General features: G+C 52.8%; 1 protein-coding gene and 1 long non-coding RNA gene across 3 annotated transcripts in view; one reads left to right on the top strand and one right to left on the bottom strand.

Annotated features, from left to right (window-relative positions):
• Positions 1-418: 418 nt before the first annotated feature.
• LOC136794629 (uncharacterized) lies at positions 419-3198 on the top strand. Its single transcript, XR_010841691.1, has 3 exons — positions 419-922; positions 1712-1835; positions 2568-3198. It is a non-coding gene; the product is annotated as an uncharacterized lncRNA (long non-coding RNA).
• Positions 3199-3419: 221 nt separating this feature from the next.
• The window catches only part of HPF1 (histone PARylation factor 1), an 84796-nt gene continuing 73852 nt past the window's right edge, over positions 3420-14363 (bottom strand). For both annotated transcript variants that reach the window (XM_067040063.1, XM_059071538.2), the window contains 4 exons: positions 12890-13040; positions 8451-8538; positions 5317-5489; positions 3420-3664 (listed from right to left, as the gene is read on the bottom strand). In XM_067040063.1, coding sequence (XP_066896164.1) covers positions 3533-3664; positions 5317-5489; positions 8451-8538; positions 12890-13040 — 544 coding nt within the window. In that variant the 3' untranslated portion in view covers positions 3420-3532. The remainder of the gene's footprint in view (positions 3665-5316; positions 5490-8450; positions 8539-12889; positions 13041-14363) is intronic.

Here is a 14363-nt window from a genome sequence, read left to right as displayed (position 1 = left end):
ATGCCGGCACGTGTCAGGGTGCGCTGTGGTGGTTGCCGAGCACGCGTGTTTACGCGATCCCGGGGCCCGCGCGCTGTGACTCGGGCAGAAATCCCCCGGCTGGGAGGGTCGGGGGGATACGAGCCACGGGGGGCGGGGATGCTGGTCGTGTCCGAGGGGCAGGGTGAGCTCACCCACGGTGAGCGCACCGTGGGTTAGGCAGGCTGACGGAGGTCCCCGCGGGCGGAGGAGGAGCCCCGGCAGGGGCTGGGGGCGGGGCTGGGGCGGGGCTGGAGGAGGAGCAGGGGGCGGGGCGGGGCGTGCGGACCCCCGGGACGTCCCGGGCTTCGGGCCAGGGAGCTCGGAGCCCCGGCTGGGTTGGGCGAGGGCGTCCGGGGGGCGGTTGTGTGTCTGAGGTCCGTGTTTGGGACGCAGGCCTGACCTGAGCCTCCTCGTGGAGTAACACAAGACAAGGCCCCCGTGAGGTCGAGTGACCAGGGCAGCGTGAGGCCGGGTGCAGAGGCCCGTCGTGGGAGAGGTGGGCCCCCGGGCGCGTGTCACGGTCGCCGACAGGCGAAGTCAGTGAGGACGAGAGTCGGGCCCGCGGACGTCACTGATACTTCGGCCGGGGCAGGTCCAGCGGGATCAGGCTGGAGGGCGTTGTGCAGAGACGGGAAGGGGCTGAAGGCATCCAGGACCGCTTTCGGAAGAGCGGTGTGTGACGGACGGTGCTGTGTTGTAAGCTGCGGGGTATCATGGCTTTTGCTGTTGTTCGTGGTGTTGTAAGGACACAGCGGGCCCCGGCGGAGGCCCCGGACCAAGCCCACGTCACCGAACCACGGCTCAGTCCCTCAGCTAAGGGCAGGTCCAGCCCCCGGCAGCCTGGAGATGCCCGGTCAGCACCAGTGAGGTCATCCGCCACGGGCCCCTCTGTCCCCCGCAGGTAGGTCACCTGAGCCCCAACAGGGCGCCGTCTCCCCAGGGGCCCGGGAGGGCCGCCCGTTTTGCACAGCCCCTCGGACCCGCTCCTGCTCGCTGGATGGGATGAACCGTTGAACACGGCCAGCAAGGTCTTCGGCATTTACTCGGTTGGCTTTTGCTTCTTTTAAGCAGTGGGGCTGTTTGAGGGAGACTCACTGCTCTGGGGTGGGGGGCGGGCCTTGAGTAGCAGGAGGGACTCCAGGGGGCGGGGAGCAGGTTGGACAGGCGGCCTTGAGCGGGAGCTTTGAGCTGGTGCGAGGGGGCGTGTCCTCGTGGAGACCGTCGAGGTCTCGCGGGTGAGGTTTATCGCTTCCGCTTACTTTCTCGCGTGAATCATTCTGCCTGTTAGAGGTCACACAGAAAAAACTTGCCAAGCCCCAGGTGTGAGCTTAGCTAAATTTGAGCTAGGTGATGATTTTGTTAAATTCTGATTGGGTCAAGGTGCTTTATTCATGAAAGGGCCCGGGCACTTAAAGTGAACAGGGAGGCAGGTGGCATGTGGAGGCCGCAACAGCCATTGAAGAGTAGATAAGAATATCTAGTAAACGAGGTTTCCAAGGACTGCGCCTTCAGTGCAGGAGAAAGGTAAGAAAGGAATATGCTTGGTGTCGGGCTGACAGGAGGGGCTTGTTCCTGAACGACCGAGTCCTTGGAAGGCCAGTCCCTCCTGGAACGTGCTACCAGCGCTGGGACGCAACTGCTGGGCTTTGAGACTGCAAATGTTTCTATCTCACAAGACTCTCGTCCTCAGGAAGCTCCGCTCACAGCTACAGCATCCAAATTGTAACCGCCCCGTTCTTGGCACGCCTGTCCAAATCCTGTCTTGGCTTGTGTATACCCAGCTTTCTGAAGATTTGCACTCAGGTTTGTGTAAGGTATGGATGAAAAGCTGAATTTCTTTGTCCCCTTTCCTGTATTCCTTGCTAGGAAATCCGCATTACTGATCACAAGAAGGCAAATTGTAAAAACTCACACTTGAGACTGTTGGATCAACAAATAGCAAAGTTAAAGGAACCTAGGATTTCTAGCTGAGCAAACCGTTTGAACGGAAGACACTTGAGTTTCATAATCAGTATTTTAGATAAATGTGTTAACTGTTTCTAAATACTGCCACAGTACTGACAAGCACCCTAGAAAGTAATCTGTGGAAAAAAGCTCAAGAGCTTCTTAAAAGGCTAAGACCAAACGTGATCTGTTTTTTTCCGAATCGAAGCACGTGTGAGCTCATTGTTACTGTCACGTTTCAACGTAAAGCAGCTCCGTGTTCAGATGGGCCCAGGTAGCTGCAGGCAGGGCCTCACGTAACGGAACTGTGTCCGTTCTTAGAACGGGAGCCCTGCCGTCAGGATGTGGATGTCCCTGGACAGGAGTGAAAGGGAGGGAGAGGCGCCATCAGCTGAGTCTTAACTGCCCACAGCGGCGGCGCGGCCACGGGGAGGAGGACGGCTGCCGCGCGTGGGCTGCAGCCGAGGGGACTAGTGGCCCCAGGAGTCAGGGCTCCCCCACCCCTGGGCGTCTCACCAAGCAGTTCCCCAGACCGTGCTAGCGTGGGTTCCCCTGGCGCTGAGTGTGGGCCACGGTGGCTAACCGATACGCGTGTGTTCAAGGGTCTGCGCCACTGAGGGACCTTAAAGCCCACAGCCTCACCGGGGAGTGAGTCCTGCCCATCTCCTCGGCCTTCTGCCACGAAGAGTCCGGGTCTCGGGTGGGTTCTAAGGAGGCGGCTGACACAGGTAACTGTGGAGAGCTTTGTGGGCAGGTCCAGTCAGTCCTGCAAGATGGGGGCCGAGCCGGGTGACCTGCAGGCTTTTCCACCTTGAACCTCACGAGGGGAACCTAAGGGGCCCTTTGGCCCCATCCACAGTTTGCTGTTATTTTGTGTTTCATTGTGAGCGCTGAGGTTTTAAGGTGAAGGACGTTCTGTCAGGTTGAAGAAGGATCTGAAGCTGGTCAAACACAGCTACCCCCAGCCTGTATTGGGAAACCAATGGAAAACTTGCATGGTGTGCTGGTTACCTACTGTATCAACATCCTAGTGCTGTGTCGACTGGTAGCTACAGACTGAGCCCGGGGAGTGCTGCTGGAAGGAATGGGCCTGACGGGGTGAGCGGACGCTCGTGGGGCCAGGCCCGGAGCGCCTGCAGCTGCTGTTCAGATGCAGCTGTGGGGGATCCGGGCTGGGTCCCGAGCCTGCTCCCCTGCGCCCTCCCTGCTGCAGCTCTTGTCAGCTCGAGTCCCAGAAACACGTTCCTCGCTGCCTACGTGCTAAACGCTGAAGCGGGACTCACTCCTGGGAGGAGAGGACCGCGTGCTCGTCCACAGGTGTCAGGCGTGACATCCTATGACATCGGCCAGGACCACGGCGGCGGCATCCCCCTCTTCACACGTGATGAGGGCGTCACCACGCGGATGACCTGACTGCACGTGAAAGAAAGAAAACCAGCCGCGAGAGCTTCAGGAAAGCTTTTAGCAATGTTCCCGTCCATTTATTTGCTGTACTCCTTGAAAACAAAACATCCCGTTTCATACTGAAGCTCTGACACACTGTGCGCCAGAGAGAGGCACCTCCCACTCACGCTGCAAGCCGGTCCACGTCCCCTCTGCTCCTGTCTGCCAGGTGAGCTTCAATAATTTCTGCAAACAGATTCCTCTTCAACAGGTTATATGCAAGAGGTAAAAGCTGGCCAGCAACTTTATGAAAATACTGAAAAACAAGAGAACACGACATTAAGCAGAGGACGCGGCGGGTCAATATACTGGAAAAAGCAGTTGTTAACAAAGCCCGCTCCGCACACGCTGGGTTTCAGCCAGCGTCTGCACGAGAACCGCGAGTTCTGAGCCAGCGCCTGGCACCGTCCCTGGGGCAGCCGTGCAGCTCTTCAGGACGAAGGGCACTTCTTGAAGGAAACTCAGAAGAAAACCAAGTAAAAACTGTAAGCGTCCTTATTCCCTCAGAATCGGTTTATTCACCCCCTTTTGCCCCCAATACGCTCAATGCCTTTTCCTTCTCGTCGGCGTGTCCCCACCACTTAACACTTCAATCATCGTTTCCGTGAGCTGACACGGTCAGCATAAGGAGCTGAGTGTGAGTTTTCACATGGCACTGAAGGCTCCCCTTGTCTTCAGTTCCTTCTCTCCCCACGCCCCACGTCAGCCTCACCCCTGAAGTCGCTGCCTCCGTGTGTCACGGGCCCAGGGGCGCTCCGAGGACAAGGGAGGGCAGCCGCCGTTGGCGCCCGCGGCCTGCTCCCCCGGCCCTTCTCTTCTCAGATGCCGCTGGAGTCTCAAGACAACCGAGTTTCTGAGAAGCTGGTCGAGCGCTATTCTGATGGGTCACGGACTCTCTCTGGCTGGTAACCACTCTGATTACTTTTACTGCTAACAAACAGCCAGCCCTACACGAGAAAGACAAGAGTCCCCAAAACAGACTCCCCTGACAGCGGCGTCAGCCTGACCCAGTAGCTGTCGGTCAGAAACGCAAATGCTCAGGCCCCAGCGGGAAGGGAACTCGGTGAGGCCCAGGGGGACTGGGGGGCGGGGGTTGGGGGCGCGCCAGCCTGTGCGGAACAAGCCCCTGGGGCAGCCCCGCGGCGTCCCCAGGCGACCCTGCACTTCACAGACTGCACAGTCAGCTTCTGGCGTAGACGCTGACGCGGGAGCCGCCTGCCCGCGTGGCCCCGAGCCCCCGGGGCCCTTTCTGTGCCGCAGGTGACACGGTACGAGAAGGAATTAGGTGGTCTCCACAGCGGGCCACGGCCTGGGAGGGCCCCAGGTGGCGCGGAGGTGCGGGGAGCACGGCCCACGCTCACACGGCTACTGCTGCGGAGGCGGGACTCAGGCCGGGGCCGCCCGGGCGCCCGCCGGAGCCACCGCTCCTCCTTCCCGCCTGCCGAGCCCCAGCAGCCCCGGCTCAGCGGCCTCCTGCGACTGCCTCGTACGTTCCTCCTGTGCGAGGAGCAGGGAGGCCATGCTAAAACAGCGTCTCCTCTACGTTAAGGAATTTCAAGCGTGTTTACAGGCAGCATTAACTCTTCATCCAGGAATTCAAGCACGAAAACAAACCCCCCACGGAAAGTGAGACGGAGCCAGGAAAGTGTGTCCGCACCCAAGTGAAGGGCACAGCCGTATATACGTAGCTAGTAAGTCACTTGGGCAAAACATCCGGGTCATTCACCTCGGCCAGAGTACAAGGCGAACTTCAAATAAAACATATGCTCACAACATCTGCTTAAAAATCATTTCAGAATGTTCATTTGGAAATGCAAGCTGAATCGGTACCCTACGCGCGCTGGACTTGGGCCACATCAGTGAGCAGGAGTTGGGGGAGGGCGGGGGGGGCAGGGCGTGCTCACTCACGTGGGAGCCGTGGCAGAAGAGGTCCGTCCCCAGCTCCAGCCCCATCCCGTAATCACACTCGTCATTAGCAAACTGCACGTAAGTCATCATTTCCTGAACAGGAGCAAAAGCTCTGAGTCTCTCAGCATCACTGGGGGCCTCCACGATCGTCTTGCAGATTCTCCTGAGACTGGCTGAAAGATCAAGGACACAGCGTTACCTGTAACCATCATGGCGCAGACCGTGACCTGGGTGTTTCCTCACGGCTCTGTCCTAGTGCAACAGATGCCTCCTTGGTCGGCACTGTATTTTACAGCAGCCAAGATTCAAGCATAAAAATGGCTAACTTAACAAAAAAGACTTCTTGTATTAGCACAGTGGGACCGTTTCCTGATGACGCTAGCTGCAATCAGGAATCACACCAGCTTCCAGAGATTTTCCCTGGGCTAGAGTCCAGGGTCCGCAGACTATGGCCAAACCTGACCCACCTGTTTTTAACTGCCCTCAAGCTAAGAGTGTTTTTCCATTTTTAAATGGTTGGAAAAAACAAAAACAATATGGAGACCGAGGGATTTAAAAAAAAATCCAGACAGTAAAGTTTGCTCTTTTTGCCCCCTCCTACCTTACTTAAACAAACAAACAAACAAAACCCAGAAAAAGACATACAAGAGACAAGAAATCATTGTAGAATTAAACCTTTACCAGTACTTTTACCAAAGTGGGGGAAGTGCAGCTACGGCCTAAGTGTAATCTGAGCTAAGAACAGAGAAAACTGCTAACATTTATCTAAATTAAAAAAAGCGAGTGGCTTAACATTTCTATCTGGACTTCCAACGTTTTTCTTCCTGCTTTCGGATGCCGGGGTGCATCAGCTCCCACGAGGCACGTGACAAGGAAGGCACCGAACGACGCCTAATTAGACTTCCTTTCTGACAAACTGGGAAAATCCGATAACGCAGGCGGGCTGTCACTCACCCGGGTCACCAAGACACGCTCCTGGGCACAGGGCTGCCGTGCCGGCAGGGACGAGGTTCCGTCATGACGTGAACAGTCACGCCCGGAACTCCCAATGCCGTTTCACGCGCGAGGGACTGACGTGAGACGCTGCTGACACCAGCCACACACCCGGGCCCACGGCAGCGCTGAGCGTCTGCCGGGCCTGACCTCGGAGCGCACGCCCCCGGCCCACGCGCCCCGTCCTGTGGCAGGCGGTGCCGCCCCGGACAGACAGGCAGCAGGGGCGTGTCCGCCGGAGGACAGACATGTTCTTCCCCTGGCGACGCTCTGCAGCGCGCCGCCTCACAGACGCCAAACCGAGAGACCGCGTAGGCGGCCTCCACCATCCCGACGCTTCAGGACCCGCGGCTGCTCTGCTCCCCGCGGCCACCGCCCCCGGCGCCCGGGCGCAGAGCCACAGGCTGCAGCACGGGGCAGTCAGGCCGCCGGCTCGGCGATCACGCGACAGTCCGAGCCACGTGTCAGGTCCCCCCTCCCGGACGTGAGAACGAGAGCCGCCGTCAAGGCCTGGGTGAGGATTAAGGTAACACCGTGTACACATCCCCTGACGGCGTCAACCACGACGCGATCCAGTGCTCAGTAAATGGTATCCCCCGGGCCACGTTACAGCGTTACGTGTAGAGAGCCTCGGGGGAGACTGGTCAGGAGCAGACTTCACTGTGACCCGCTGAGCGCTGTCACCCGTCCACAGACCGCCAGCCACTTAACACCTCCTGGCAAACAAAACAGTGAGACACTAGATCCTTAACTATGTCTGCTACCACTCCTCGTTCAAAAATAATTAAACCACGGAAGGAGCTAATGCTAGAATGTTAGAAAAAAGTACAAGTAGATAAAAGTGACCTTGGACGTAAAACCCAGAACCCCAACCAGGGGAGGTAACGGCTTACTCCAGGGCACCGCAGTTAAACACCCACCGCGATCGCTGTAACAAAGGCCCTCAGTCTCCCCAACAGGACAGTAAAGCTGCTGCTAAAGCTCGGGGTGGACTGGCTCACAGGCGGCGAAGACCAGGGCTTGCCCGCCCGGCCCTGGGACAGAGCCCCTCTCCCCTCCGGCCTCAGGGAGGACGTCCAGGAAGGTCCCGCGTGTGCAGCGCGTGTGCAGCCGGCTGCGCGTGTAACCCACCTCGGCCTCACACCGAAACAGACACGTGAAAGTAATTTTAAGCTATCTGATTTAGCCCAACATATCCGGAACAGTATCATTTCTACATCTGGTCAATGTAGGAAAAACTTAACGCCGCTGCGGTTTCTACATCGAAGCGAGTTACAACCAAGCCAGCCTACAAGTTCAGCTCCTCCACCGCGGGGCCCACGCGCAGTGCTTTTCCCTGGGAGTCCTCCAGGCGGAGGGCGGCCGAGGCCACAGCGCTGTTCTGAACAAGGGAGGGCCTGCGTTTTATGTGCTGCGCAGGGGCGCCTCTCCCTCCCTCCCTCTCGCTGAGCGCCCCTCGCCCCGCTGCCCAGGCGAGCAGGGGGACAGGAAGGCGGTGCCCTCAGGGGTGCTCAAGTAAAGGGGGGGGCGGGGGAGCTGAGAAGCGGCTTTCATCCTCTCTGCAACGTGGCGATCATTACATTTTCTGTTGTTTGTATACTTACAGATGAAGTAATAACTCAGCACTGGCTTCTAAAAGCTAAACAGACTTACATACAGATGAAAACTGCTCACAGAGCGGTATACAAACGCGTGCTGTCTCACCAGTTACTATATTGCATGTTGTTGGCTACAACGTCAAAGGCTCTGAAATATTTCAGAAAAAGTCACCTAGACCAGAGGGCCACGTTCTTTTAACTTGTAAATACACTCTGTTTTGAGCGCTGTCAGGCAAGCAGTGTGCTGAGCACGTACGTGCTCGGTTCCGCCCCGAACACCCCTCGATGGTATTCACCACTACTACCCGTATGGCGGGCAAAGACGACCGCGGCTCAGGGTAGTTCAATAACTTGCTGAGGCTGCAGAGTGGCAAACCCAGCGTCAGTTCGGGCTTCACGGCCCGTAGAGCCTGAGCCCTTCTTCCCTAAGGGGAGGTGACTGTCCCCCAAAAGGCACGTGTCCTCACCTACTTCTCAACATCAGGAAACCTCTCTCCGCATGCATTAACGCACACGCACGTGCTCGCGTGAGAAATACGTTACCGTCGGCTTCAGGGAGTTCTCGGTATCCCACACCATTTTTGTCTACTGGGACAACCAGGCCTGCTCCATGAAAGGTCTTTGTCACGACCTAAATAAAAGGAAAAAACAAAAAAAATTTAGTCACGGTAAATAGACAAAAACAACCGGGGCGGGGGTGGGGGTGGGGTGGGAAACCCCAAACAAAGCACACACACAAACCCTCAAGACTTCTGCCAAAACACAACATTCAGTGCCCTTTTATTTCAGTGAATTTGGACCCCAGGGCACATGTTTAATATCATTTCTTTCCTTTAAAATTAGCTAGAAGTCAAGCACTTGAAGTAAGTGCAACAGTGAAACAGCCGGCTTTTATTAACTCAGTCAGCTGTCTGAAGTCTGTGCCGTGCCTCCCACTACAGGAAGCAGGGCGTGGTGTCAGTTCCATCCACGGCCATGGGATCTTCTAGGCAGAGAGCCTGAGGGACTGGGCCCTGAAGGAGAAGGAATGGTTTTTGTCAGCAGGAAGACGTGGAGGGCAGAACTCCTTTCCATCTTGTGAAATTCAGGTCCCCCATTTCTACCTGGAAAATTCAGCCTTGTCAGCAAACTTCCCCAAAGTAGGGCAGTTTCTAGTTCTGTGGTGCCCTTCATGGAGGCAAATAACATAAACCGGTGAGCTTAAGTGTTAATTTTCAAAGACAAGCAGAGGTCCAAACACAACCCCCATCATAACCCTTCCAGTCTGCATTTTCCCCAACACTAGTGGCGTTCTTCTTAGGTCTTTGCTGAACAAAATATCTGCTTCCAGTATGTCTCTGTGCAGTCCAGTGACATGCCCGAGGGAAGGATGCTCTCAGTTTTAAGGTCCTCGCCCCCAAGTCTCTGTACCAGCTCTCCACCCTCTCACTGCTTTCACTGTCTTTCATTAAGCAACACAGGGGACAGGTTATTCCAAACAAGTCCCAAGACAACTGCTCACCCCTTGGGAAAAAACAAATGAAGTCACAGTTACGTTGTATCTTACTCCTGATACCAAAATAACTTGCAGTTGGATTTCAGGATTAAATGTAAAAATAAAACCATAAAACTACTAGAAGAAAAGGCAAGTATTTTATATGATTTGGGGCTGGAGAAGGAAAAGACTTATATACTTGACTACATTAAAAAAAAAAAAATCAGACTTCCCTGGCAGCGTAGTGGTTAAGAACCTGCCTCCCAATGCAGGGGACACAGGTTCGAGCCCTGGTCTGGGAAGATCCCACATGCCGCAGAGCAACTAAGCCCGTGCGCCACAACTACTGAGCCTGCGCTCTAGAGCCCATGAGCTCACATGCTGCAACTACTGAAGGCCGCGTGCCTAGAGCCCGTGCTCCGCAACAAGAGAAGCGACCACAATGAGAAGCCCGCGTACCACAACGAAGAGTAGCCCCCGTTCGCCGCAACTAGTGGAAGCCCGTGCACAGCAACAAAGACCCAATGCAGCCAAAGATTTTTAAAATTTAACAACAAAAAAAATCAAGTAAAAACCAAGAACAAAATTAACACAAATTAAATGATGAAAAACATCTGCAATATATATATATATAACAATAAAGTTAATAGAGATGAATGTCTTTAAACTATAAAGCAAGTCTTACAAATAATGGAAAAGACTTAACACCCAAATGAAAACACAAGTAATTCTAACCTGATGGAAAAACGGGCAAAGTTCAAGCAGTTCACAGAAGAGATATAAATGGCCAGCGGAGAAATGAAAATGATTTAATGTCCTTTACAATCAAAGAAATGCTGATGAAAACAACGGTAGATCATTTTATACTTTTCAGGATGGAAAGACCAAAGGGGCTGGTAAGACCAGCGCGGGTGAGGACCCAGGGAAAGGGGCGCACAGCCCCTGCACGTGGGGTGCAGAGGAGTCCAACTCCTGGGGGGAGTTCTGCAAACAGAGAAGACACACACATGCACACGCGCGCGCACACACACACACACACACACACACACACACACACACACACACACACTTAGGGTTTTTTCATACCTGTATAAATTCTTTTAAAAAACCACTTTGGACCTGGCAATAGTACATCCAGGAATTTTTCTAAGGAAATAATCGGGGAAGTGTGCCAGTAAAGGTGTGAATGGTTATTTACGGCCGGCCGTCTGCACGTGTGGAGTTCTCAGCACCCCGAGCTCTGAACACTAGCGCAGCGCCCTCACGAGGCAGGCCTGCCGCGCGGCACGTGGAGCGAGGACCACAGCCTGTTCACCAGGCAGCGCTGACCACGAACGCAAAGGGAACGGGGATGGCGCGGCTGCCTTCCGCCCGACTCGGGCTGACGCCCAACACAAACCATGCTGTGTACGTATTCTCACTGACGAGAAACTGTACTAAGTGTCCATAAAGGGGCATCAGTTGTTAGTAAAGGACCAGCATCCTAGTTTCATTACGAAGAGTCAGATTAGCAGTTTCGGAAAAGCCTGCACAAGGGTGGGCGATGTGCTGAGGCGTCAGAAGCAGAGGCGGGCAGAACGACGGACCCGCGTGTTACAGCGACAGTGACTCAACGTCGCCTTTAAAAGTGACGCCTAGGTACTGGAAAAGGTAAAGTGGCACACGGCCAGCTAGTCAGATAGGGTGAAAGGAACGCTAGCTATGAAAGATGTGAGTTCAGGTGTCAGATCTGTCGTGCAGAATTCCGCACGAGGAGCAAAGCCCCTGCAAGCCTACGGTGCTTGCCTGTCTGTCGTAGGGGTGGGCTGAGCACCTCACAAGGAGTTCCGGCCAAAGCACGATAAGGCACAGCTGCTGTAAACACGCAGGCTCCCGGTGTAGCGCGGAGCGCCCCGCCATCCTAGAATGCACGCGCTGCTTTCGCACGTAAGGACCAAGTCACTAACTCACATATACTAGTGGAGCCGAGTTTTTTTCAGGACTAGAAAAATAATTATTCCATGAAGATCTCACAATAACAATAAAAGAATAAACTTATAATAGAAAAGGACCTGGAAGCATTATCACCACATGCTGTCTTTGGGAAGATAAAATCATGGTTGTCTTAGAAGTTCTTTTTTTCTTTGAATCTGTGTTTACCAGCTAGTTTTGTAAGAAGAACAAATACTAAAAAGAAACCTCATGGGGGGAGGGGGCCAGGACAAACATTCCTATGAAACTTAATCTAATAAGTTTAGATTAAGACTCAGATTACATCAGACTTCTATCTAATTTATAGTTTTGGGGAAGAAGTAATGAAATCTCATCGGAAATGACTTGGTGACAGAATGTGCTGCTGGCAGCTGTTCTGCTCAGAGAAGCTTCGTCTTTAGTCAAGACAAATCAGGGTACATCACAACGGGGTAAGCAACGCTCCCCTTCCGACCCTATAACGTGGGAGTGGCTCCCTAGGAAACCCAGGAGGGTGAAATGGCAATTGAAATCTTCGAGCAACTGAAAAATGCCCCATTGCAAGGAGTTTCATTCAAATGAACATTTTTAGAAACTGCTTCCGATCTCAGGGACTAAAGAAAGAGTTGGTAAGACTGCGATTCAGTGACTATAACTTATCAGAACATCACCCCTGCAGCCGAGTCAAGATCAGAAAAAGCACTGAAGTAGGATTTTCAATAACTAAGTAAGCCGGTGTACTTAGCTGCCAGCACTAGTTTATTCTGGGTTAGAGAGGATTTGGCCTAGAACGCTCAGATGAAGCAGCCACAGCAGGAGACGCTGCCGAGAGGCTGGCTGCCGGGACTCCGGTGACGAGCGCCCTCCTTCCCCGGGCGACTAGGACAGACCCGTACACAGTTCTCATTTACCCCAGGGCAGAGTTCTTCTAGCTTCTCTATTAACTTACTCTGACAATTGTAAGTGAGAAACCCAAAGGATCCAAAACCCAGAGGTATCTGCTGTTTACAAAACCACTCACGCTGCAGGCGCCAAGGGAAGCGTTGGTTGGTGGGCTCCATAAGGCAAAGGAGAGGGGCCTCCTCGTGCACCATTTCCTGGAGAAGTTTACACCCCTCAGTACACACGGCTCTCAAACGCCAACTGCCTGAGGGGCTATAACCGTAAGGCACTGTAAGGCAGGCCTTTACACATCTACCCCCAAAACACCTGGCACGAAATCAACTGACCTTAGCCATTAAAAAAGGAAATTTAAGCAAATATTATGTACAAAGGCGCTTTCACTCTTCTTCTACAGGAGAAACTGGTAAAGCAAGATTAACGAGTGAGAAGGCCTGGCCGAGTTCTGCACCCGCGGCAAGGGCACTGCGTCGCGTGACCCAGCCTCCCCGGCCAGATCCCGGCCGGCCTCCGAGGGGGCCCCGCGAGGGCGGCGTCCAGCTCTCCCCGGCACAGGGCAGCGAGAGATGGAGAGAAGGTGCAGGTGGGAAGGAATCAAGAGAGGAAAACCCCCCTATTCAAACAGCAAGAGTCAGAGACTAACAGACGAAAATCATACTTTCTTATCTCTCTGTTTCATCTTCACGGTTCTCTGTTCCAGTGAGAACCCCAGTTCTCTGGCTGCTTCTGTGAGTTTCTCATCTATGGTTTTCAAGAGACTAGTTTTCTTTTTATCTGTTACTTCTTTAAGTTTTTTCATCAAAAATAATCTGAAAAAGAAGTAAAAGCCCTCATTAGTATGCAGGCCACTGTGCTAAGCACACAGACTTTGGGAAGTTATGGGGAGCCGAGTTACAGACCTCAAACTCCATGCAAGGGAATGACTGCAGAACCACCACCAGAGCCCCCCCAAATCCCGAACGAGTCATTCAAGCCAGAGAAAAGCACTATTAATAAACAGCTGCCAGTCACAGAAACAGCAAACAAGATTTGTCTGTATTATCTCTGTAATGTCTACAACAAAGACACAGGGTATTAACAAAAATGAGGTTAAGCCAAGTTCCTGTCTGACGTAATGGAAGAAAAGAGTGTGGAGACACCAAAAAGGATTTTCTACTTTTAAAGAGCCAGAGGACGTTTAGAATACTTAAGTATCAGCAGATTCTTTTCAATGTTACCTTCAAATCTGCATTAAGATAAATTTTAAAAGATATAAAAGGAAAGCAAAACTATTCTATATGCTGATACAAAAGCACAATTCAAAATATTTTTTAAAGGTATGTGAATAGTACAATACGTTGTTGCCAGTTATGGAAATAGCTTTATGTTAAGAATGCTGCAGAGGGTGTGGAGAAAAGGGAACCCTCCTGCAATGTTGGTGGGAAAGCAAACTGGTGCAGCCACTATGGAGAACAGCATGGAGGTTCCTTTACAAACTAAAATTAGGGTTACCAGATGATCTGGCAATCCCACTCCTGGGTATATGTCTGGAGGAAACCCTAAGTCGAAAAGATACACGCACCCCAATGTTCACTGCAGCACTATTTACAATAGCCAGGACATGGAAGCAGCCTAAATGTCCACTGACACAGGAATGGATAAAGAATATTACTCAGCTATAAAAGGACAAAATAATGCCATTTGCAGCACATGGATGGACCTAGAGATTATCATACTGAGTGAACTAAGTCAGATACAGAAAGACAAATATCATATATCACTTATATGTGGAATCTAAAAAAAAGGGTACAAATGAACCTATCTACAAAACAGATAGTTACAGATGTAGAAAACAAACTTATGGTTACCGGGGGTAAGGGGGAGGGATAAACTGGAAAATTGGGACTGACATAAACACACTACCATATACAAAACAGATCACTAATAAGGCCCTACTGTGTAGCACAGGGAACTCTACTCAATACTCTGCAATGGCCTATGTGGGAAGAGAATCTAAAAAGGAGTGGATATTGATTCACTCTGTTGTACACCTGAAACTAACACAACATTGTAAATCAGCTATACTTCAGTAAAAATTTAAAAAAGACTTTTGCCGTCAGAGCAAGAGTGAAAGGAAGAGCTGGAAACAGTGC

The sequence above is a fragment of the Kogia breviceps genome, chromosome 8 (genome assembly GCF_026419965.1).
Source record: "Kogia breviceps isolate mKogBre1 chromosome 8, mKogBre1 haplotype 1, whole genome shotgun sequence".
In the NCBI taxonomy this organism is placed as follows: Eukaryota; Metazoa; Chordata; class Mammalia; order Artiodactyla; family Physeteridae; genus Kogia; species Kogia breviceps.
This window is presented reverse-complemented; position numbering and strand designations above follow the sequence as displayed.